General features: G+C 38.7%; 1 protein-coding gene across 4 annotated transcripts in view; it reads left to right on the top strand.

Moving 5' to 3' along the window:
- Positions 1-22,682, top strand: part of LOC126481694 (zinc finger protein 250-like) — a 154,273-nt gene that overhangs the window by 77,213 nt on the left and 54,378 nt on the right. For 3 of the 4 annotated variants that reach the window (XM_050105638.1, XM_050105640.1, XM_050105642.1), the window contains one exon: positions 13,615-13,734. The exons of the other annotated variant lie outside the window; for it this stretch is intronic. In XM_050105638.1, coding sequence (XP_049961595.1) covers positions 13,615-13,734 — 120 coding nt within the window. The remainder of the gene's footprint in view (positions 1-13,614; positions 13,735-22,682) is intronic. 4 annotated transcript variants of the gene reach the window in all.

Here is a 22,682-nt window from a genome sequence, read left to right on the forward strand (position 1 = left end):
GTCTTGGCCCCGGTTTGTTGGTGGTCTTACCCCCACTGCCCAAAGATTGCTTCTCCCATAAGGCACAGTTGCTGTGCGTAGTTTGGCCTCAGAGTCCAGAAAGATTGGTCAGGCATGTGCGAGTTATGCTTTTGTGTGTTTGTGTTGTGTGTGTGTGTGTGTGTGTGTGTGTGTGTGTGTGTGTGTGTGTGCGCTACTTTAGAAGAAGGCATTTTGGACGAAAGTTCTAATGTATAGCAGTCTTTCTGTTATGCCTGTCTGCGAGTCAGCATCTCCTCTGTATGATGAGTAGCAGTCTACCCTTTTCAAATATGATCACTATTTCATACTGGATTTTCCTTTGTGAGAAAAGCACTTATTAGGCATAGAGCTGAATTTGAAAAATGGCTCCTTCATTTATTAAATAACATAGATCTTATGTTATAACCTAAGAGAGCTATGTTTAATCATTGGTTGTCAAAGACGGTACAGTGCAGAGGTGCTGTCATGCTGTATTTTCAGGCTGGCTTTGTGCTGTATTTTGTTTAATAGCCTCCCATGTAGCCTTCCTGTTCAGATGTATGATAACACAAGAAAATTAGTTTCCTATTGATTTTTATTAAATGTGCATTGGATATTGGTTTCCATGAACCATTCAGACACTGCTGGGCTAAATATTAATCACTCCTAAAAGAACACACTGGTTACTATGGATTGCTGTAGGTAGTGTAGAAATGATACCAGGTGGTCAGTGACTCCCACCATCTATGTAAGTTACTCAAGGCAGTAACATGAGTCAATGTTGACACATGATAGAATGTCAAAAGGATGTGCTTAGACCAAACCACAAATGAAGTTGCATGTTTAATTGGTGTATCAACAACTACTGTGCAGTGTTGACTAGAGTGGGCAGTATTTATGTAGATGTTATAATAACACTGTTACTGAGTGGTACCTATAAAGCAAATAATACGTTCCACACTTAATCCTATTGAATTTTTTAACTGGGTAGAATTCAACCATAGAAAAGTGAGTTTCCACCATTCACTTCAGTTTTGGAAAGCAAAAAGGCAACGTTTCAGTTTTTATTACAATGTTTTTCTTCTTGATGTTAAAATTTCAATACTTTTGAGGTAATTGATACCATTTGTGCCTTGTCACTCTAACGGGCAGCAGCAAAATTCCATTGCCCAACCTGTTACGCACAGATAGCTCACAGTGACCAGGGTGCTGTTCACATACCTGCAACATCTTTGTCCCTTTGGAATGTTACATCACAGCTGTTCAGTATGGTAGATGTGACTCTTTAATAGCTTGTGAGCATTAATCATGGCTGGAATATATGTTCTTTCAATAACTGTTAAAAGACATGGATTATTGAATGCAGATGCATTCCGTTGTACAAGCAATGCCTCTGTTGCATTGCAGAAGCTGTGATAGGTTTACAGCTCCAAATGTGTTGTGCATTCTTCATAATGGTTCTACTCCCATATTACACAAATTTAATAAACTATAATAAAATTAAGTATAGAAATTTTACATAGAATTTTATCTGAAGTTGGTTGTGATCATCATCTATGAACAAAGTAGTTCCATGTGGTCAGGATATTATTTGCACACTTGCAACATCTTCATCCCTTCAGAATGTTGCATTGCAGCTGTTTTTCTGTAAGAGATGAAAGTAAGTGAAGTGTGTAGTGCAATATTTGTAGTCAAAAGCTATGTTTCAAAATGACGGTGAGGAATCTATTACGAAATGTGCAGTCACAGCTGTGTAACTTACTAGGGAACCTCCCCATCACATCCCCCTCAGATTTAGTTATAAGTTGACACAGTGGAAAGGCCTTGAAAAATTGAAAACAGATCAATCGAGAAAACAGGAAGAAGTTGTGTGGAACTACGAAAAAAATAAGCAAAATATACAAACTGAGTAGCCCATGCGCAAGATATGCAACATCAAGGAGAGTGTGAAGTGAGGAGCGCCGTGGTCCCGTGGTTAGCATAAGCAGCTGCGGAACGAGGGGTCCTCGGTTCAAGTCTTCCCTCGAGTGAAAAGTTAGATTTTTTATTTTCAGACAGTTATTATCTGTCCGTCCGTTATGTTTTCATCACTTTTTTGGGAGTGATTATCACATTCACAAGAAAACCTAAATCGGGCAAGGTAGAAGACTCTTTTTACCCATTCCCCAAGTGTACAAGTTAGTTGGGTCGACAACATATTCCTGTCATGTGACGCACATGCCGTCACCAGTGTTGTATAGAATATATCAGACGTGTTTTCCTGTGGACGAATCGATTGACCTATGAACTTGCAATCAAATGTTTTCGGTTCCCATTGGAGAGGCACGTCCTTTCGTCTACTAATCGTACGGTTTTGCGGTGCGGTCGCAAAACACAGACACAACTTATTACAGTGAACAGAGACGTCAATGAACAAACGGACAGATCATAACTTTGCGAAAATAAAAAATTAAACTTTTCACTCGAGGGAAGACTAGAACCAAGGACCTCTCGGTCCGCAGCTGCTCACGCTAACCACGGGACCACGGTGCTCCTCACTTCACACCATCCTTGATGTTGACTATCTTGCACATGGACTACTCAGTTTGTATACTTTGCTTATTTTTTTCATAGTTCCGCACAACTTCTTCCTGTTTCCTCGATTGATCTGTGTTCCGTTTTTCAAGGCCTATCCACTGTGCCAACTTATAACTAAATCTGAGGGGGGTGCGATGGGGAGGTTCCCTTGTTAGTACCATCATTTTTAGACATCCATGTACCTGTGGTGAAGCAAACACTTTAAACTGTAACAAGAGCCCCTTTTCAGTATTCGCATGCTTTTTGTACTCTGGTTTCATGTTTTACAGGTTTCAGCATGCTTTACATTCTATGTGGAACTATTAATGAATTACAGGAACCTATTACTTTGATGGTGGGGGATCAACGTAACCTGTTTGTCGCAATTAATCCTCTTTTCTTGTATCTAAAAGGAATGTTATACCACTCTCAGCCATGTAACACTATGCAAGAACAGTGGTCGTAAAAATATAAAAACTGACAGGAACTGGAAATGAGTGTCACATCTTGTCAGTGACAATTGGTTTCAAACCCGACAGGAATTGCTGCTGGCCCATACTGACCGATTTGTGAACATTGCCAATGGAGCTGCATCCAGTATTCATTTGGAGCCAAATACTTGCAGAAGGGCGTAGCTTACAATGTTACATAAAGCTGCACATATTCAGTGGGTCCAATAACTCCAGAAACTGGGCAGTAACTGACTGGAAGTTTGTAGTGTAGTCTGATGAGTTACGAATTTGACCCTCTTCAAATGCCTCAGAGCATCAAGTGAACCGAGGGCTCTATGAAGCATCTAACTTTTAGCATGTGGAGGGTGTAGTTGAGATCAGACATGGTTCAGTGGCGTTTAGGGAGTGTTTTTTGTGTCATAACTTGGACCCACTCATTCAGATTACTGTGAACATGAGCAAATGAGGACGTTTATTTCAACAATCTCAATGGCCAAGTACTGCCTTCCTTTTACGTCTTCATGATGAGTATCCTGTAGACACTTCAATCTTCTGAGGTGACAAGATCTGTGTTTGATAAACTCCATGCATGTGTTCCTGTTTCGATGAACCTGCACACGAGCACTTCGCGCACGCGCACACACTCTCTCTCTCTCTCTCTCTCTCTCTCTCTCTCTCTCTCTCTCTCACTCCAGTACCTCGAAAAATCATCCAAACTTACAAGTGCAGGCCACAATGTTAGGATCATGGATTCACTACAGACTTTGCACACTTTTAATAGTCCATTAGGACAACATAATGTGTAAGTGGTAAGCCGTACTACTTAAGCACTGTTAAGAAAATTGCAAGAGAAATTTTACACGTTATTGATGTACTAGGACCTCTCAACCTGGACCGTGGGATGCCGGTGGTCATGTTGTTGGTGTTCAAGCTCTGTAACCTGTGGATCATTGTATCGAGTCCTACTCATCCCCCCCCCTCCCCCCCCACCCCCAGCAATAGTCATATTATTTCGAATACAGTACATTTGCAAGGTAATATGATGAAACGAAATGTGAATTTTTAGTGCATTTCCAATTTTATTTGGTTGTTTGCTAATATTTATCATCACAACAAATATTATATTTATAAATATCAAAAAGTAAATGACCAAACGTGTAAAGTTTTCCTGGAAATGTGTGCCTGTTGTGATTTCTGAAATCCCTTATACCTGCGTTTGAGTAAGGTACCAAGAACTGCTTGCACCTGGTTGCTTCGGTCTGTAGGCACAGGTTTCACGGATGAGGGGCAGTTTTGGAAAGTCCAAGTCAGATATCAATAATTAAAGATGTGGATAACTCAATTTAATAATACAATGAGTTATATGACGGTAATGCATGATTAATCATCGTATGTGTTTTCAACTTTACAAATTGCAGGATGATATTTTTTGTACAGACATCAAAAACAGAAATTAAAATGACATCTTCTACATTGAATGAATGAATGCACAAGGAGTCTTCAGAATTTCTAAGGATAACTAAACCTCATAGACATTTTGAAAAATTTCTCTTCCTTCCAACAATTTAGATTCAGACCATGTGTAATAAATTTTCATAAATATCGGTGCTGCAAATTGGAGAGGTACGATGGAATGTGTTTTCATGGCATCTTCACGGGATGCAGTTTCTTGTTCATTGTCAGTCAGATATGAACAAATTTGAAGATGCTTCAAAATTTTGTAACTTGTCTGTAGAAATAGAAGCCAAGTAATATTTATTGTTATATATGTTTGACACTTCATCAGTTTGAGGGTATTCTGAAAGTTAGACTATTCTTGAAGGATCAAGTTATCCTAGGTCACTAGCAGTTACTGTGACCAGTTTCAACAGATCTATGTTGTCATAATCTGATCTTGTAACATTATTGACACAACATTCCTATGTGACTTTCAGTATTGTAACAAGCATGTTCAACTAATAATGTTATAAGATCCAATGATGACAGCATAGATCTGTCGAAACCGGCAATAGTAATAAACAGAATAGCTAGCTATCTTGCTTCACTTGATTCTTCAAGAATAATGTAATTTCTCTTGCAATAATAAAAATTAGTAAACAGCCAAATAACATTGGAAATTCAATAAAAGTTCGTGCTGATATAAATGCCTTTGCATTACATAACCATTCATATGTAATATATGTGAAATAATATGACTAACACTGAAAAAGATATAAATTAAAGTAAAAGAAGATATGCAGGATTGAACCCAGCGAGCCGTGCAGTACAAAATATGAATCGTAACCACTAGACCGCTGCTATCCCACGCTCAGTTTCATACTGCACCAGTACATCATTGAAGCGTAAAACATCTTTTGTGATAGTCTTGAAATCACCTAAGTAGTACACCTCACTACTTGCATATTTTGTTGTCCTAATGAACTATTCATAGTGCGCAATATTTGAAATAAATCTGTGATCCAAATCTCGTGGCCTCCCCTTGTTAATCGTGTAGAAAATGTGTGTGAATATTTGGAACGGGGAATGAAATGTAGCAGTCTCTATTCCTTGAATTTGGTAACTCTGCAAGATGTAATCATTGATGTGTGGCTTCAGCTCAATATGGTGAACGTCAAGAAACTTATGGATTTCCTGACTGGTTTGAGGCTGTATTTCACAATATTTGTATGCTGTCTCCTGGGGGCATGACAAATTTTTTGTGTGGTTTATTTACATTTTCTGTGGAAGGCTGCAAAAATAGTCTCAACCACTGTTACTGTAGCCAGCCATTTGAGTCTTGGAAAAGTGAAGGTCACTATAGGAATCAAAGTGATTCAGTCATGATTTTTGATTTTCTTTGCACCAAGGTGACAATTTCATGTTTTATTTGCCAGCAGACTATTAGTGTGCTTTCATATGAAGGCAATGTAACCTACCAAATGCTTCAGTACACTTGTGTGTTGCAGCATTAGTGTGACATTCTGAACCACGAATGCTGAGTCTCAGCTGCAAGTCTTCTTCCCTTATTCCATGGGCATTATTTTATTATAATTGATTGGCTAAATTGGCATTCCTCATGATATGTAGCAGAGTGGAAAGAGAAGTCTGGTAATCTTCACCGTATTTTCCATGAATGTTGAAGCTACAGAGTGTTTCAGATAGACATCTGATTTCACTAGACTACATCTTCTGTTTGATAAAAGATGACGTGACTTACCAAACGAAAGTGCTGGCAGGTTGATAGACACACAAACATACACACAAAATTCAAGCTTTCGCAACCAACGGTTGCTTCGTCAGGAAGGAGGGAAGGAGAGGGAAAGACGAAAGGATGTGGGTTTTAATGGAGAGGGTAAGGAGTCATTCCAATCCGGGGAGCGGAAAGACTTACCTTAGGGTGTGGATGGATAAAAGCGCTGGCAGGTCGATAGACATACAAACATACACACAAAATTCAAGCTTTCGCAACAAACAGTTGCTTCATCAGGAAAGAGGGAAGGAGAGGGAAAGACGAAAGGATGAGGGTTTTAAGGAAGAGGGTAAGGAGTCATTCCAATCTCGGGAGCGGAAAGACTTACCTTAGGGGAAAAAAGGACAGGTACACACTCGCGCGCGCACGCACACACACACACACACATATCCATCCGCACATACACAGACACAAGCAGACATTTGTAAAGGCAAAGAGTTTGGGCAGAGATGTCAGTCGAGGCGGAAGTAAAGAGGCAAAGATGTTGTTGAAAGACAGGTGAGGTATGAGTGGCGGCAACTGTTGAGGCCTGGTGGATAACGAGAAGAGAGGATATACTGAAGGCAAGTTCCCATCTCCGGAGTTCTGACGGGTTGGTGGTAGTGGGAAGTATCCAGATAACCCGGATGGTGTAACACTGTGCCAAGATGTGCTGGCCGTGCACCAAGGCATGTTTAGCCACAGGGTGATCCTCATTACCAACAAACACTGTCTGCCTGTGTCCATTCATGCGAATGGACAGTTTGTTGCTGGTCATTCCCACATAGAAAGCATCACAGTGCAGGCAGGTCAGTTGGTAAATCACGTGGGTGCTTTCACACGTGGCTCTGCCATTGATCGTATACACCTTCCGGGTTACAGGACTGGAGTAGGTGGTGGTGGGAGGGTGCATGGGACAGGTTTTACACCGGGGGCAGCTACAAGGGTAGGAGCCAGAGGGTAGGGAAGGTGGTTTGGGGATTTCATAGGGATGAACTAAGAGGTTATGAAGGTTAGGTGGACAGCGGAAAGACACTCTTGGTGGAGTGGGGAGGATTTCATGAAGGATGGATCTCATTTCAGGGCAGGATTTGAGGAAGTCATATCCCTGCTGGAGAGCCACATTCAGAGTCTGATCCAGTCCCGGAAAGTATCCTGTCACAAGTGGGGCACTTTTGGGGTTCTTCTGTGGGAGGTTCTGGGTTTGAAGGGATGAGGAAGTGGCTCTGGTTATTTGCTTCTGTACCAGGTCGGGAGGGTAGTTGCGGGATGCGAAAGCTGTTTTCAGGTTGTTGGTGTAATGCTAAAGGGATTCCGGACTGGAGCAGATTCGTTTGCCACGAAGACCTAGGCTGTAGGGAAGGGACCATTTGATGTGGAATGGGTGGCAGCTGTCATAATGGAGGTACTGTTGCTTGTTGGTGGGTTAGATGTGGACGGACGTGTGAAGCTGGCCATTGGACAGATGGAGGTCAACGTCAAGGAAAGTGGCATGGAATTTAGAGTAGGACCAGGTGAATCTGATGGAACCAAAGGAGTTGAGGTTGGAGAGGAAATTCTGGAGTTCTTCTTCACTGTGAGTCCAGATCATGAAGATGTCATCAATAAATCTGTACCAAACTTTGGGTTGGCAGGCCTGGGTAACCAAGAAGGCTTCCTCTAAGTGACCCATGAATAGGTTGGCGTACGAGGGGGCCATCCTGGTACCCATGGCTGTTCCCTTTAATTGTTGGTATGTCTGGCCTTCAAAAGTGAAGAAGTTGTGGGTCAGGATGAAGCTGGCTAAGGTAATGAGGAAAGAGGTTTTAGGTAGGGTGGCACGTGGGAAAAAGTGTTTGCCATTCAGGAGACTAGATAGAAAAGTAAGTTTGTTTTTGTGAATTTTTGTGAAGCTTAAACAACCTTACCAAAAAAATTGGTTATATTTGATTCACCCTTGTAACACCTGTTGAAATTGAAAGCATATAACACTTCTTATTGCCATTTCGATATGATGCACATTGTATAATGAACAAGAGAGCAAGTAAGGTAGCTGCGCCAGAAAGACCCCTTCTGACAGCTACATGTGAACTGGCAACTTAACAACTGCTGCCGAGGTAATCTTTTAGGTTTGATACATAAAATAAAATTCATCCCTATTTTCTATTTTCATTCATGTGGAAAATATAATGTTGCTAAATTGGATGAATCTGTTTGAAACACCATGTGCTGTATTAGTTACAGAAGTAGACAAGTCATTTCAGCTACAGCACCATCAGTCAGAGGAACAGCATTCACATTTCCAATCAGTATATCATTTCACAGTTTAGCTTGTAGTGGAGTAATGAACCAGCAATTAATATTTTGACTAGAAAAGTAGAAAGCATAACATACATCTGTGCATAAAACCAATACTACATTAAACCTCTAGTTTGGTTCATAGCTGGTGTAGCTGGTAGTCCAGAATGACTATGTGCATAGCTTGATGCATTATTCTGTACACCATTGGTGGCTTGTAGAAAGTGAAGATGTAAAACATGTTTGCGACATTGTGGAGGAAAGTGCAGCAGGTTTGCAGAGAGAGGGCTTGCATATTATTACATTTATTTCCTGAACTACCTTAGGGTCTTTTCTTCTGTAACTTAATGTATCTTTACAATGAGGAAAACACTGTACCGTGCCTAAAGTAGTTTTGTGACTAATAAACTGGGGTAAGAGAAAGCAATGAAAATGTATGCACCTTTTGTTGCTGCAAGATGGTGCATTAACAAAATCCATGGTGAATTTCTGTACCCATTGTTACTCAGCTGAGCTACCTTTTTCTTCCTTACAATCTCAGTGCTGAAAGAACATTGGAATCCCAACTTTTATTCCTTTCTTTGAATATCTACTTCATCTCCAAATATGAGTTACATACTTCTGATTTTAGTCATATATGGTGCAAATGAAGAAATTGTATCAAAGAAAATCTCAACCTAGAAAACTATAAAATTACAATGAGACAAAATGGCTAACATTTGAAAGTCAAAATTCTAGATACTGCCAATGGACAAGATACTTAAAACAACTTTTTATCTTTCAGAACTGTTAGTTCCTTTCCTGAGGAGGAAAGAGGGATAGGTTTGGGAGGGTTGGATCAAAGAGGCAGATCAGTTAGCCCCCCCGGGAGGAGAGGCACTTGCCTGTTGTGAGGACAAGGGGAGAAGAAGATGAACGGGGGAGTGTCAGTAGAATTTTTCAACATGAAGGAATGTATGGGACAGCCATTCAGTCTTCTTTCAATGTAGAGAAGCTTAGAAAGTGCTCTGTTCCAGCAAGCGTTCAGTCTGTGATAGAGCAGGTGGACATACAGATGTAAGAAAGTGTTGAAACTTGATAGAACCCATCAAAATATTCTCATCTACACCCAATCTTTTTGACATTATGCAATTGCCAGAGATTAATTTTTCATATCGTTCAGCAGAGTATGTACTACAGTGAGAAATTTTGTCACGTGGAAACTGTGTGTTGAACATTTGAACATGATTTTCATAGGCAGAGATCTTCTAATTAATGTCACTCTTCAATACACAGCTTTAACTTGTCACAAATTTTAAATCTGAAGACCAGCTTTTAGAATTAGGGTTGCTTTTGAAGACATACTCTTAGTAGTGTATATCAAGAATTTTGTACTGCACTTGTGGTTTGTCAGAGCTTTGACGTGATTCTTATCATCGTTTTGAATCGTACAAATACTTGTGGCAGATTATTAAGATAGCTGGAATGTCTGTGTCCATCATTGGACGAGAAAGCTACTTAGTGAAGCATTTCGGTCCTTTCATTAATTGTAACAATCACTTACCATAGATGGGAATGTTCACTGGTGAGAAATAAATTGCTATTATTATAGTGTGTATTCACTGCACTATAAGTAATTTATCTGGATAGAGAACATTTAATGTTTTCAAAGGTTTTTGAAGAAAGCTGCATTTTTTGAAATTACCTTGGACTGAAAATTTCTACCAGATGAAATTGAATGAAATCTCTTTGGGAATTATTGCATCATTTTGAAACTAAAAAACACTATTAAAACTGATTTTCGATTGTCTGTGCAGTGGTCCTCTTCAGGGATTGTAAATTGGTGTTTTTGGGGTGGTATTCTCTATATACCATCCTATATCATGTTATGTGATGGGTGATGTCACTTTCCTGAACGCCATTGGACAATTGAAATTCAGTATGCCTGTGCAGAAGTGGCTGTCCAGAAATCTGTTGCCTGTGCTACAGTAGCAAACAATGCTGGTGCAACAGAGGAGCCTAGATGTACCAGCATGAAAAGGTAGTTACAAGAGAACTGCCATGTGGCATCAATGTATTGTGGCGGGGAAACGGTGGCCTGCTGATTCACTGTTGCCTGCCACTCAGCTGCTAGTGTAGCACAGGAATAGCCTTCTGCACAGCCATGCCTCTACAAGCATTTTGACCTTTAATTGTCCATTGATGTAGAGGAAAGTAACAGTGGGTATCACATGACAAGTGAAACAAGGCCATATATTGGCAAGACTATACCCAGAACCCAGCAGTTTAATTGCCCAGAAGAGAATTGCAGCAAACACATTCTAAATGTCAATTTTAATTGTAATTTTAGTATCAAAATAATGCAACTTAATGCTGAAAAGAATTTGATTAAAATTTATACTTGCTATAGGAAGTCTTAGTATTTACATCAGAGCTGAGAGCTACTGCAGCAAAACAAATCACCGTTTCTGCCCTTGGACAATAAGAGATCAGTGTCATTTTGATTTATCCGAGCATGGGCATGGGGAGTAGCATAGTGTGACTTTCAGAATACCATAAACATTGCTGTATAAATACTCATAATTAGTACATTAGTTGCGCATGTCCATCTGTTGCTGGCAGTTTCTCGTTTTGAACTGTTTGTGAAAATGAATAGATTAAAATAACCATTAGGCCTTAGGATTCAAAGAATTAAACCACATGTGAATGTGAAGTTGACTGTTACATAGACAAGTATGCAAAACTGCTGCCTCCTTAACTAACTGAACTGTTGGTCAGATAAGGTGAATCAATCTTTGTTGTAGATTGCTCCGAATGTTGGACTACCTATTGCATCAAAAGAGAATATTATATTTAAAGTGAAGCTGTTTGTCCTAAACTGACTGAGCTAGTTGGCATAATGATGAGATACTGCACTTGTATTCAGGTGGAAGGCAGTTCAAATTTATGTCTGGCCATTTATTAGGTCTACAACTTTGCTTCCACCATTTTGCAGTAGACAGCATTAGTGGAAAGTAGTGATGCAAGTCGTAGGTCGTATGTGTCATACAGTAAGCTTAGGCATTTGAGAACATAACTCCATCAAAATATTAGTTGATTTTTGATTGCATCTTAAAGTTATTCTCAGCTGAATATGTCAACTTACGAGCCCAGTTCTCGTCATCTGCGGGTGGTTTTAACTTTCTGCTTTGGTATGAAGAAACCTGCAGCTGAGGCTCATAAAAAGCTTGGTAAGACATATGATGAGACGCTTGTTAGTAACAGAACTTTGCAGAAAATGGTTCCCAAACTTCAAGAACTGTGATTTTGTCATTAAAGACCGGCATTGTTGTAAAAGAGAGAAAGCTTTCGATGCTACTGCAACCGATGGGAACAATCACAGGAGATCGTTATCAAAAGCAGTTGATGTGTTTGAGCTGATCACTGAAACACTAATGGCCACAATACAGCGATAGACATGAAAAGGTGATTTTGCTGCATGACAGTGCTCGACCCCATGTCGCAAAACCCGCCAAAACATAGCTGGAAACATTGAAATGGGAAGTCCTACCCTGCCTGCTGTATTCTCCAGACATTGTTCCCTTTGATTACCAACTTTTTAGTTCAATGGCACATGACCTGGATGCCCAGCTCTTCCTGTCATATGAACAATTGCAAAATTGGATCGATGCATGGATCTTCTCGAAAGATGCCCAGTTCTTTCACTGTGGGATTCATATGCTACCTGAAAGACGGGAGAAAGTAGTGGCCAGCGATGGCCAGTACTTTGAAACGTAAATTTCTTGTAAGATGCTCACAATAAAGCCTCAAACTTTGAGAAAAAACCGCAGAAGCAAAGTTGTAGCTGTGGTAGATTTTGGATTTCCGTGATTTTTTTTTAAATTTCTGAAGGTAAGAGCATGACTGATTTCCTTCCAATCCAGGCTTGTGCTCAATCTATAATGACCTTGTCATCAACAATACATTAATCTGTAGTTGGTTTTCCTTTACTGTAGTCCAAGACTGCATTCTAGTGGTCATATCTGTTTTATAAGTTGTTCTCTGCTGACTCCCCTTATCAGTAAATGTGATTGCTGATTTCTCTGAACAGTGAATATTTTCCCATTTCTGAAGTGTAATTTCAGGTTTTCATGGGTTGCTAAATCATTCTTTCATAGTTTCTCAGTTGTGGAACTACTTCATAATGAATAGTGATATCTAAATTTTTTGACTTCACTAGATACAATAAAGGTGAAGGCAGCCATATCAACAGTGTGTGGAGAAAAAAAAAATTCTGTTTAAAGGATCTTCTTTACCAAAGCGTAGATGATTTTTCTTTACTGCTTAAACATTTCTCAGAGTTATTCTATCGATTTTTCAATATAGTTCTAGTTGTATTTTGTCTGTAGGCAAAGTTCATATGATTGTATATTTGTTCATTATCAGTATAGAACATAATATTTTATGTAAAGCAAGGGTTCCATGTTTTGCTTAAGAAATGCTTCCTAAAACTGCCTTGGTTTTTGCAGCGATGTTTTCCTTTTACAAGGGAAAAGTTTGTGGAATTTTTGTTTACATTTACTTTCAACAGGGTTGGCTTATACTGTTTTCCAGTCATTTGGAAATGTTAGCTGCATGAGAGATTAATAACAAAATTAAGCTGCAGTGTACTCTGAGTAAAACGTAATGGAATTGCATCAGGAATTGGTACTTTGTCACCTTTTAGAAGTTTATTTCTCAGTACCAAGTGTGCTTATTCGTATTGTCACCCTTTTGAGAGATTGTGTAACTGACACGTTAGTATTGTAATAAAGTCTTCCTGATTAAATAAACTGTGTTTAGCTTTGGCTTTGGGCTTATTGTCATGTAATTTAATAAAAACTTTTTAAGCAGTTTATAGTTTTGGGCCATAATTTTTTTGGCTTTCTCCGAAAGATCTTCCACCAAGGCCTGACTGTAGTAGTAGTTGCCGCTGTTGTAGGTCTCACACACAACTTTTGTTATAGGTTATGAGCTGCCATTAATGTTTGTCTGCATTCAATTTTAAACTGAGCATGCAATAGTCTTTGTTTTCTCGTCATTTTCTGAATGTTGCTGTAAAGAGAAGTTGGGTCTTAGCCACCCTTAATCACCTTGCTTTGTACATATTTATCCTGGATACAGTGGCCGATAAGTATAAAACTGGATCAGAACTTCTCTACACTTGACATATCCAAGCTGAAAGGAGAAGTGACGCTGCCTGTTAGCAAGGCTCTTAATCTGTTTGGAGATGAAAATTTCAAGGTAAGATACACTTTGGACATAGGTAATAGAGAACCAGATCAAATAGATTAAGTGAAAAATGAAATACAAACATTGTCAAAGAAAATGGCTGCATATATGACACTAGGAAATTATCTTGCTTTCTTAAAATGAATGAAAACGGACACGTTTAATCAAATTATGATCCACTCAGCTGGAGCCATCAGTGGTCTCCTGGCATATCTCTCTCCTGATGTGGAATGATGTATATTTTTGTTCAGCATGTATGCATTTCTCCTATATTTTTGCCATTTGCTTATTGTCTGTTTCTTCCTTATTAGCATAACCTGTATATCACTTCAGGCAGGGTGATTACCTTCATAATCTCGGATGTTGTTGAATTTAGCATATGTTAAAATTCAGGAGTAAGTTTTGTTTTCTCCAAATATTCCTGCCCCAAGATACGGGCCTCCAAAGATGGCACTGCAACACCATTTTGAAGATGCGAATTTCGGAAAATATTTTAAAATGCTGTATCCCTTTAACAGTTATAGATATTTTGTTAGAGTTTTTTTATTTGAAAGATAATTGCTTTGTGATTGCAATAGTATCCTCCATTTGGACATATCTGTCAAAGTTCTTTTACTGTCGCCTTTTGTATTTTGTATTTTTTTTTATAATTTAGAGGTTTTTTTTTCCCCAAAAATGCCAATCCAGTAAAGATATATTTGATTCTGTTGATTAGTACCATGTAGTACCATATTCTCAGTAAAGGAGAGCTTCCATTTTTAAATTGAACAGGGTTTTTTTTTTTTTTCTCTCTCAAGGGTATTTACTTTTAAGGGTATTGTATGTCTTCATTGAAGTTGTTTCTTACTAATTTCTTTATTACAATGTTTATTTCTTGTCTTTGTTGCAGTTATTTCTTATCACTTTCTTTGTTGCAGTTATTTCTTTTCACTTTCATTGTTGCAGATATTTCTTACACTTTGTTGTAGTTCCTTGTCAGTTTCTTTGTCATGGTTGTTCATTGCAGATTTCTGTATTTAGTTGTTCAGTGCTAATTTGTTTACTGAAGAGGCTTCTTTCTATCGGGGACCATCCAGTGAGTTCTGTGTTTTCGTGAGGAATTTGCCAGTTGTCGCAGTTGTAGTGTGTTTTGTGAAAAGGACTGTTTGAAATGTCTTCTGAATGGGGCCACAGGAGAGTGAAGCATGCTGACTATTGCATATCCATAAGAGAGTGATATATAAGACAAAAAAAATTCTGTTTCCAAGTGAAGATGTTTCCAGTGATGACTATTTGTGTTCTAAATGTTTTGACAGAATAACAACAGTGATAGTATTTGAACTAGATGAAGCCTCCTACAGTGCAGATGATGCAGATTTTGCATCAGTAGAGGAAGAATTAAATACCCTGAATCAGTCAACTACAGAGGTAGGTGTTAGTCCTGTTAAGAAACCGTGGTCAGTGAAGTCGAGTCATAAGATCTGCACATCAAGAGAGAGCAGAGACATTACTAAAGCTATGGATGAATACACTACAGCAAAACTGACCATAATCTTCAAAGTAGAAATTCCATTTTCAGAAGAATATGAACCAAATCACTCTTGCACCTCTTGTCAGGAATTTTTCACAAATATCAATTCAGCTGTTGAATATTGTGCATCCTACAGTGAAAAGGTGCTAGTTTTAACTATTATTCCAGAGACATTTTCTAAGAAAACACTTTTGAACCACATTCTATCAGTATCAAAGTGCATGGTAAACAAATCAAGAAATGTGAGGTCTGTAAAAGGAGTCTTTGGAAGACCAGATCTCTATTATGGTCATCCTATAGAAGCAGTTCAAGTTCAAATAGTGCAGTCATTTTATCTGGAAGATAAATGGGAATGTTCTCACCAGAATGCCAACAAAAAAAGACAGTATAACTGTAACAGTTGAAAGTCAAAAAATTGTGAAAGTGAAGAGGTACATGACTTGCAGTATTAAAGAAACTTTTGCAATTTATAAGAGCAACTACACAGCTTCACATACTGGAAGATCCAAATTTTGTGCACTACTACCTAAGTGGGTAGTTCCATACCAACCTAGAGATGTGTGTTTATGTATGTACTGCACAAATTTTGAAGTTTGTGTGGTAACTTTGAAGAACTTATTGGAGCATGTGACATATGACACCTTGGTTGGTCGTGTGAAGTTATTAGTAGTCTGTGACATAGAGCGAGAGACCTGTTTGTTGTTTCAAGAATGTGGTGACTGCCCTGGAAATGGAGGTCTGTCTTTACAGACACTTGGCCGGGAAGACGTAACAGATAATTCTGTGTATGCGACATGAGAGGAAAATAAACTAATTAAGAAAACTGTTGCCTTTGACAGTTTCATTGATGAACTTGGTAAATGGTCAGTGACAGCAGTAACATCCCAGCATCTGAAGAAATTGCAATAACAACACATTGCAGAAGTGAAACGGTGTGTACAGGCTGAAGAACTACGTTTAGTGCTTCACTGTGATTTTGCTGAGAACTGGTCTGTAATCCTCCCACAAGAAGTGCAAGGGTATCATTGGAGTAATGACCAGGTTTCAATTTTTACAGGAGTGAAATATTTTCAAAACAAGACCACAAGTGTTGCATTTATAAGTGATGACACAGGACATAACTCGGCACATGCTTTGCTAGAAATGCGCAAAATTCTTCAATTGCAAATGGGCAGAGAAGATCATCATTATTTCTGATGGTGCTCGTAGTCATTTTAAAAATCATTACCAGCTGTTTGAATTGAGTAAGTCGCTTGTGGCAACTGATTATACATCCACAGCCCTCATTCTTTTGTCCAAAGAGGAACTTGAAGAATTCTGTGAGCAGAAAAAAGAAGAATGGTCCAAAGTGATGGGCGAACTCATGTTGCATGCACTTTAAAGAGCAAGAAAGAAGAAATTGCATTTGTTGGGCCAACACCTCAGAAACAGTAGGATAATATTCATATTCAAAACCTGGGAAGGGGGATGTTTGTGGAGTATGTGTATGATTGTGACTGGTGGATTGCAGAGATTATAGACACCAGTTATGAGTTTTGTATTGTGTATTTTTGTAGTGTGTACGAAATTGTAGTGAACTTTATGCTGCCACATGGACCAACTGCTGGATATAGGTTTCCAGCTGAAGGACAGCAACAACGCCATCAGTGCTTACTTCCTGTTCGCAATGTTTTGAAGATTTTAAGTGCCCCAGTTCCTATTGGTTCAGCAGGAAGGTATCACTCTATATCAAAGGAAGATACTGAAGCAGTGGAACACATTTTTAGTTCATTGACTGGCTAATTTCAGTGCAAAACAGAGGGCACAGAAGTTGTATAAATTGAAACCTTTAAATCTTTGGACCTTTCACATTTATGTTGGAACCATTTAAAGTGCTTGAAAAATAAGTCTCTTACTCGTCTTTCAAAACTAACATTATGTTAAATAAGGCTAGGTTTTGATTTTTATGAGCCTGTTATGTGATTATGTGGTAATAAAACAGGTTTCATATATGGCAAAAATTTCATTTGTTTATAAAACCTGTTCAGCCTAAAAGTGAAAGCTCTCCTTTCCAGGTAATGTAGACTATATGGTACTGATCAACAGAAAAAAAAAAATCAAAATTTTATGGATTTGCATTTTTGGGAAAAATTTTTTTCCCTAAATTATTTAAAACAGTTCAGAACGCTGTAGTAACTTAACTTTGACAGATAAGTCCAAATGGGAGATTTCTTTGTAATCCTAAAGCAATTATCTTTCAAATAAAAAAAGAACAAAAATCTAGAACTGTTCCAGAGATACAGCATTTTAAAAAGTTTTCCAAAATTCGCATCTTCAAAATGGTATGCGCAGTGTCGCCTTTGGAGGACTGTATCTCAGCGCAGAATTTTTTTTAGAGAAAGCGAAAAAATACATGTTCCTTACTTAGTCTTTCATTTTAACATATGCTAAATTCAATAATATCCAAGATTATGAAGATTCATTTTAACATATGCTAAATTCAATAATATCTGAGGTTATGACGGTAAGACTTTTTCTTAGCCTGCCTGAATTGATATGGACTATGCCTATTATATTAAAAGTGCCAACAACTACACATCCAAAATAATTCATTTTCTTTAATTTTTAGTTTCTATTTGTCATCCCAGTTGTTTATTTTTCAACAGTTGGTTGATTTACACGTGTGCCACAAGATGTATGTAATGCTGTACACTATTAGTTTGTTAGAGACAGACAGACAGAAAGGTATAATATAGTTTTTAGCTTGTTTCTTCTTGGTCCACTAAAATTTGCCTCACTTTTTCATAATTTAAGGATTTACATTAGAATACAAGATATCTTTTCAGCTTCACTGAGACATTTAGAACACAAGCACAGAAGCACACACATACATAATATGAGTTTTGCATGCATTCACACCAGAGGCAGTTATAACTTGTCTGTCCACAAGCAATGCTTGGTAGTCGTAAGTCAGTTAACTCTTGCCAAGTGAATCAAGAAACAGAAGACGGCAGAATACACAACTCGCTTGTACAGAGCTCCACCACTTGAATAACTTAAAAGTGAAGTGTACTTGTGAATTAGCAATATGTTGAACAGATAACACTTTGAACTTGCATCCTCATTGAAAGTCACTTGATCTATTTCAAGGCAGTTAGGGTGTAACTTGTGTGCATTCAGACTGGTCAAAAATGTTCCAGAAAGGCATAATGAAGCCATTATGGATAATGGTTACTTTTTTCCTGTAAACTTGCAAAAAATCAAAACAGATTTGTTGTGATTATTATAGCAGTTGCTCAAATATTATTTTGCAAGTGTTTCACTGTATTTGTGGGATAATGCAAGGTGCTATTTTTTCATCAACAGATTTTCATTTCGTATTATGTGTGCTTCATTTCATTAACATTTTCCATCATACGTTATTCATTGTGGTTGTAGATGCCAGTGTCCATTAACATTGAAAATAATTGCCTGTGATGAGACAGGATGCAGCACAGGAAAATTACAAGCTGTTCTGTGGTATGAGTATCCATTTATTTCATTGCAGTCTATCATAAAAGAAACCATTCACCATGCTGTGGTGACATTGAGGGTTTTCATTATGACAGACAACATAATGGGCAGGAAAGGAATGTAGAGGCAAAGAGCAGACACTTCAACATTCTTTAACTCTACATTTGTGCAAAATTCATATCCATGTATGGTATACAGCACAATATGAAGATGCTTATGCTTCTAAATCACAAATATTGTACAAAACTTGAACTGTTCCATGTGATTACTCTATCATCCATGCAAATCATAATGAATTGCCAGAACACTAAGAGCAGTAAGCTGAAGGACAATAATTAAAGAAACATTTTTCTGCAATTAAAATATTTGTCAGGTAGTAGCAGAGAGAAAAAAATCATCTTAAATGTTTCCATCGCTATTTTTACTTTAAAAGTATACTTCCTGGGCAAATTTTAGCAACTATTCCTCTTCATTTTTCCAAAACTTTATGTTGCTGCTGCTGCTGCTGTTGTTGTTTTTATCTTTAGTCCAATGACTGATTTGATGTAGCTCTCTACTCTATTCTCCACATGCCTCATCATCTCCAAGTAACTGCTGCAACCTAAATCCTTCCAAATCTGATTATTGTATTCGTCTCTTGATCTCCCTCTACAATTTTTTACACTCCACACTTCCCTCCAGTACTAAACTGGTGATCCCTTGATGTTTCAGAAAATGTACTATCAATGGATCCTTTCTTTTAGTAAAGTTGTGCCTCAGTTTTCTTTCCTCACCATTTGTATTTAGTACCTCATCAGTTACTTGATCTACCTATCAGATCTTCAGCATTCTTCTGTAACACCACATTGTAAAAGCTTCTGTTTTCTTCTTGTCTAAACTGTTAATCGTCCATAGATCACTTCCATACATGGCTACACTCCAGGCAAATGCAATGAAGAACCAAAGAAACTGGTACACCTGCCTAATATCGTGTAGGGCCTCTGCGAGCATGCAGAAGTGCTGCAACATGATGTGGCATGATGGACTCAACTAGCATCTGAAGTAGTGCTGGAGGGAATTGACACCACAACTCCATAAATCCGTAAGAGTACTAGGGTGTGGTGATTTCTTCTGAATAGCATATTGCAAGGCATCCCAATTTTGCTCATAATGTCCATGTCTGGGGAGTTTGGCAGCCAGTGGAAGTGTTTAAACTCAGAAGAACGTTACAGGAGCCACTCTGTAGGAATTCAGGACATGTGGGGTGTCGCATTGTCCTGCTAGAATTGCCCAAGCCCATCAGAATGCACAGTGGACATAAACAGATGCAGGTGATCAGACACAATGCTTACATGTGTGTCACCTGTCAGAGTCATATGTAGATGTACCGTAGGTCCCATATCACTCTAACTGTACGTACCTCACACTATTACAGAGCCTCCACCAGCTTCAACAGTCCCTGCTGACTTGCAGGGTCCATGGATTCGTGAGGTTGTCTCCATACCTGTACACATCCATCTGCTCGATACAATTTCAAATGAGACTTGTTCGACCAGGCAACATGTTTCCAGTCATCAACAGTCCAGTGTCATCGTTGACGGACCCAGGCTAGGTGTAAAGCTTTGTGTCACCAAGGGTACACGAGTGGGCCTTCAGCTCCAAAAGCCCATATCGATGAAGTTTTGTTGGGTGGTTCGCATGCTGACACTTGCTGATGGCCCAGCATTGAAATCTGCAGCAGGTTGCAGAAGGGTTGCGCTTCTGTCACATCGAAGAATTCTCTTCAGTCGTCGTTGGCCCCATTGTTGCAGGATCTTTTTCCGGCCACAGCGATGTTGGAGATTTGATGCTTTACCAGATTCCTGATATTCACAGTACACTTGTGAAATGGTCATATGGGAAAATCCCTTAATCGGAGATGCTGTGTCCCATCACCCTTGCACCGACTCTTACACCATGTTCAAACTCGCTTAAATCTTGATAACTTGCCACTGCAGAAGCAGTAACCAAACTTAACAACTGTGCCAGACACTTATTGTCTTGTACAGGCGTTGCCGACCACGGCGCTGTATTCTGCCTGTTCACATATCTCTGTATTTGAATATGCATGCCTATACCAGTTTTTTTGACACTTTAGTATACCTTTAGAAAAGACTTCTTAACATTTAATGTACACTCCCACAAGCAGCAGTTCACCTTCTCCCACCCCTACCATGCTGTACCTCCCCATCCCCACCCCAGCCTCCTCCCTAACCCCACCACCTGGTTCCCTCTCCCATCATGTGCTGCTGCTCGCAGTCTGGCTTCAGCTGGCAGAGGCTGTGGTCATGAGTGTTCAAGCTGCATTTGTGTGTGTGTGTGTGTGTGTGTGTGTGTGTGTGTGTGTGTGTGTATTTTCAACAAAGGCCTTGTTGGCTGAAAGCTGACTTTCTGACACTCTTTTTGTTGTGCCTGTCTGTGACTCATCGTCTCCACTGTATGGCGAGTAGCAAGTATGCTTTTCATAATATTGTTACATTCCATCCTGCATTTTCCATTATTTGATTTAACACTTGAATCTGTATTCCATATTAATCAATTTCTCTTCTCAGAAACAGTTTTCTCGCCATTGGCAGTCTAAATTTTATATCCTCTCTGCTTCAGCTTCAGCAGTTTTGCTGCCTAGCCCTTTGCTGCCTCTGTCAGAATTACAATGTCATCAGAAGTTGTAATTTCTTCTCCCTGAACTTTAATTTCTTTTCCAAATTTTTCTTTGTTTCCTTTACTGCTTGTGCAATGTACAGAGTAAATAAAATCAGGGATAGGCTACAGCCCTGTCACACTCCTTCTCCACTACTGTTTCCCTTTTGTGCCCCCTCTACCTCTGTAACTGCCATCTGGTTTCCGTACAATTTGTAAATAGCCTTGTGTTCCATATATTTTACTATAGAATTTCAAAGAGAGTATTCCATTCAACATTGTCAGGCTTTGTAAGTCTGCAAATACTGTAAATGTAGGTTTGCCTTTCCTTAACGTGTCTTCTAAGAGAAATTGCAGCATCAATATTGCTTTTCATGTAGCTTCATATCTCCAGAATCCAAACTGATCTACCCCGAGGTCGGCTTATACCAGTTATTCCTTTCTTGTGTGAAGAATTTATGTTAGTATTTGGCAGCTTGTATGTAGTTATACAGAAAGAAAATTTGTGGATAGTTAGTTACATATCAGCAGTTAAATAAGAGTACATCCTGAGAAACTAGAATAATTTTGGAGAGTTAGTGTTATTCATCAGATCATACAGTGCAAAATTTAAGAAATGCCTAACAGCAGCAGAGAGAAAACTTTCTTCTGGTACAGAAGCAGATTTTCTTAAAGAGTCTAATTGAAAGACTTCACTTTAAAGCCATGCTTTTTGTTTATAAATACTCAATTTTGCACCAGACATTGATACTTCAGTTAAAGAAGAAAGAGGTTTTCATCAAATATATCAGGTTCTTTGTAATTAGTATGCAGATGCAGTGATCATAAAATACATGGTATTCAGGAGAAACATTTTGGAAAGACAGTATTCATAAATATGTAGCAAAATATTGTGAAGTACATGGCAGAGGATACTTAGCTCTATACCACTTGTTAGGGTTTCTTCGTGTTCCAATTCTGTATGAAGCGCAGGAAGAATGACTGCTTCAAAGCCTCTGCTGCCCTTCTTTGTTTATGTTCAGTATAACTTGTTAGTCCTATTTGGTTTAGGTTCCACACACTTGAACAGTATTCTGAGTTGGGACAGACAAGTGTTTTTATTGAAATTTAGTCATCTTATCAAATTAGTACAGTAGTCGTCATTAACATGTAATGAAGGGTGTATTTGATCTAACTGAACCTTTTAATTTGTAAATTACTGAGTTGGGGGTCACTGACACTATGTGTACTGTTAACAGTTAGAAGTAGTCTGTCAGTGAGGGTCATAGAATGGTCAAAGATTGCTGATTCTTTAAGTGTT

The sequence above is a fragment of the Schistocerca serialis genome, chromosome 5 (assembly GCF_023864345.2).
Source record: "Schistocerca serialis cubense isolate TAMUIC-IGC-003099 chromosome 5, iqSchSeri2.2, whole genome shotgun sequence".
Classification (NCBI taxonomy): Eukaryota; Metazoa; Arthropoda; class Insecta; order Orthoptera; family Acrididae; genus Schistocerca; species Schistocerca serialis.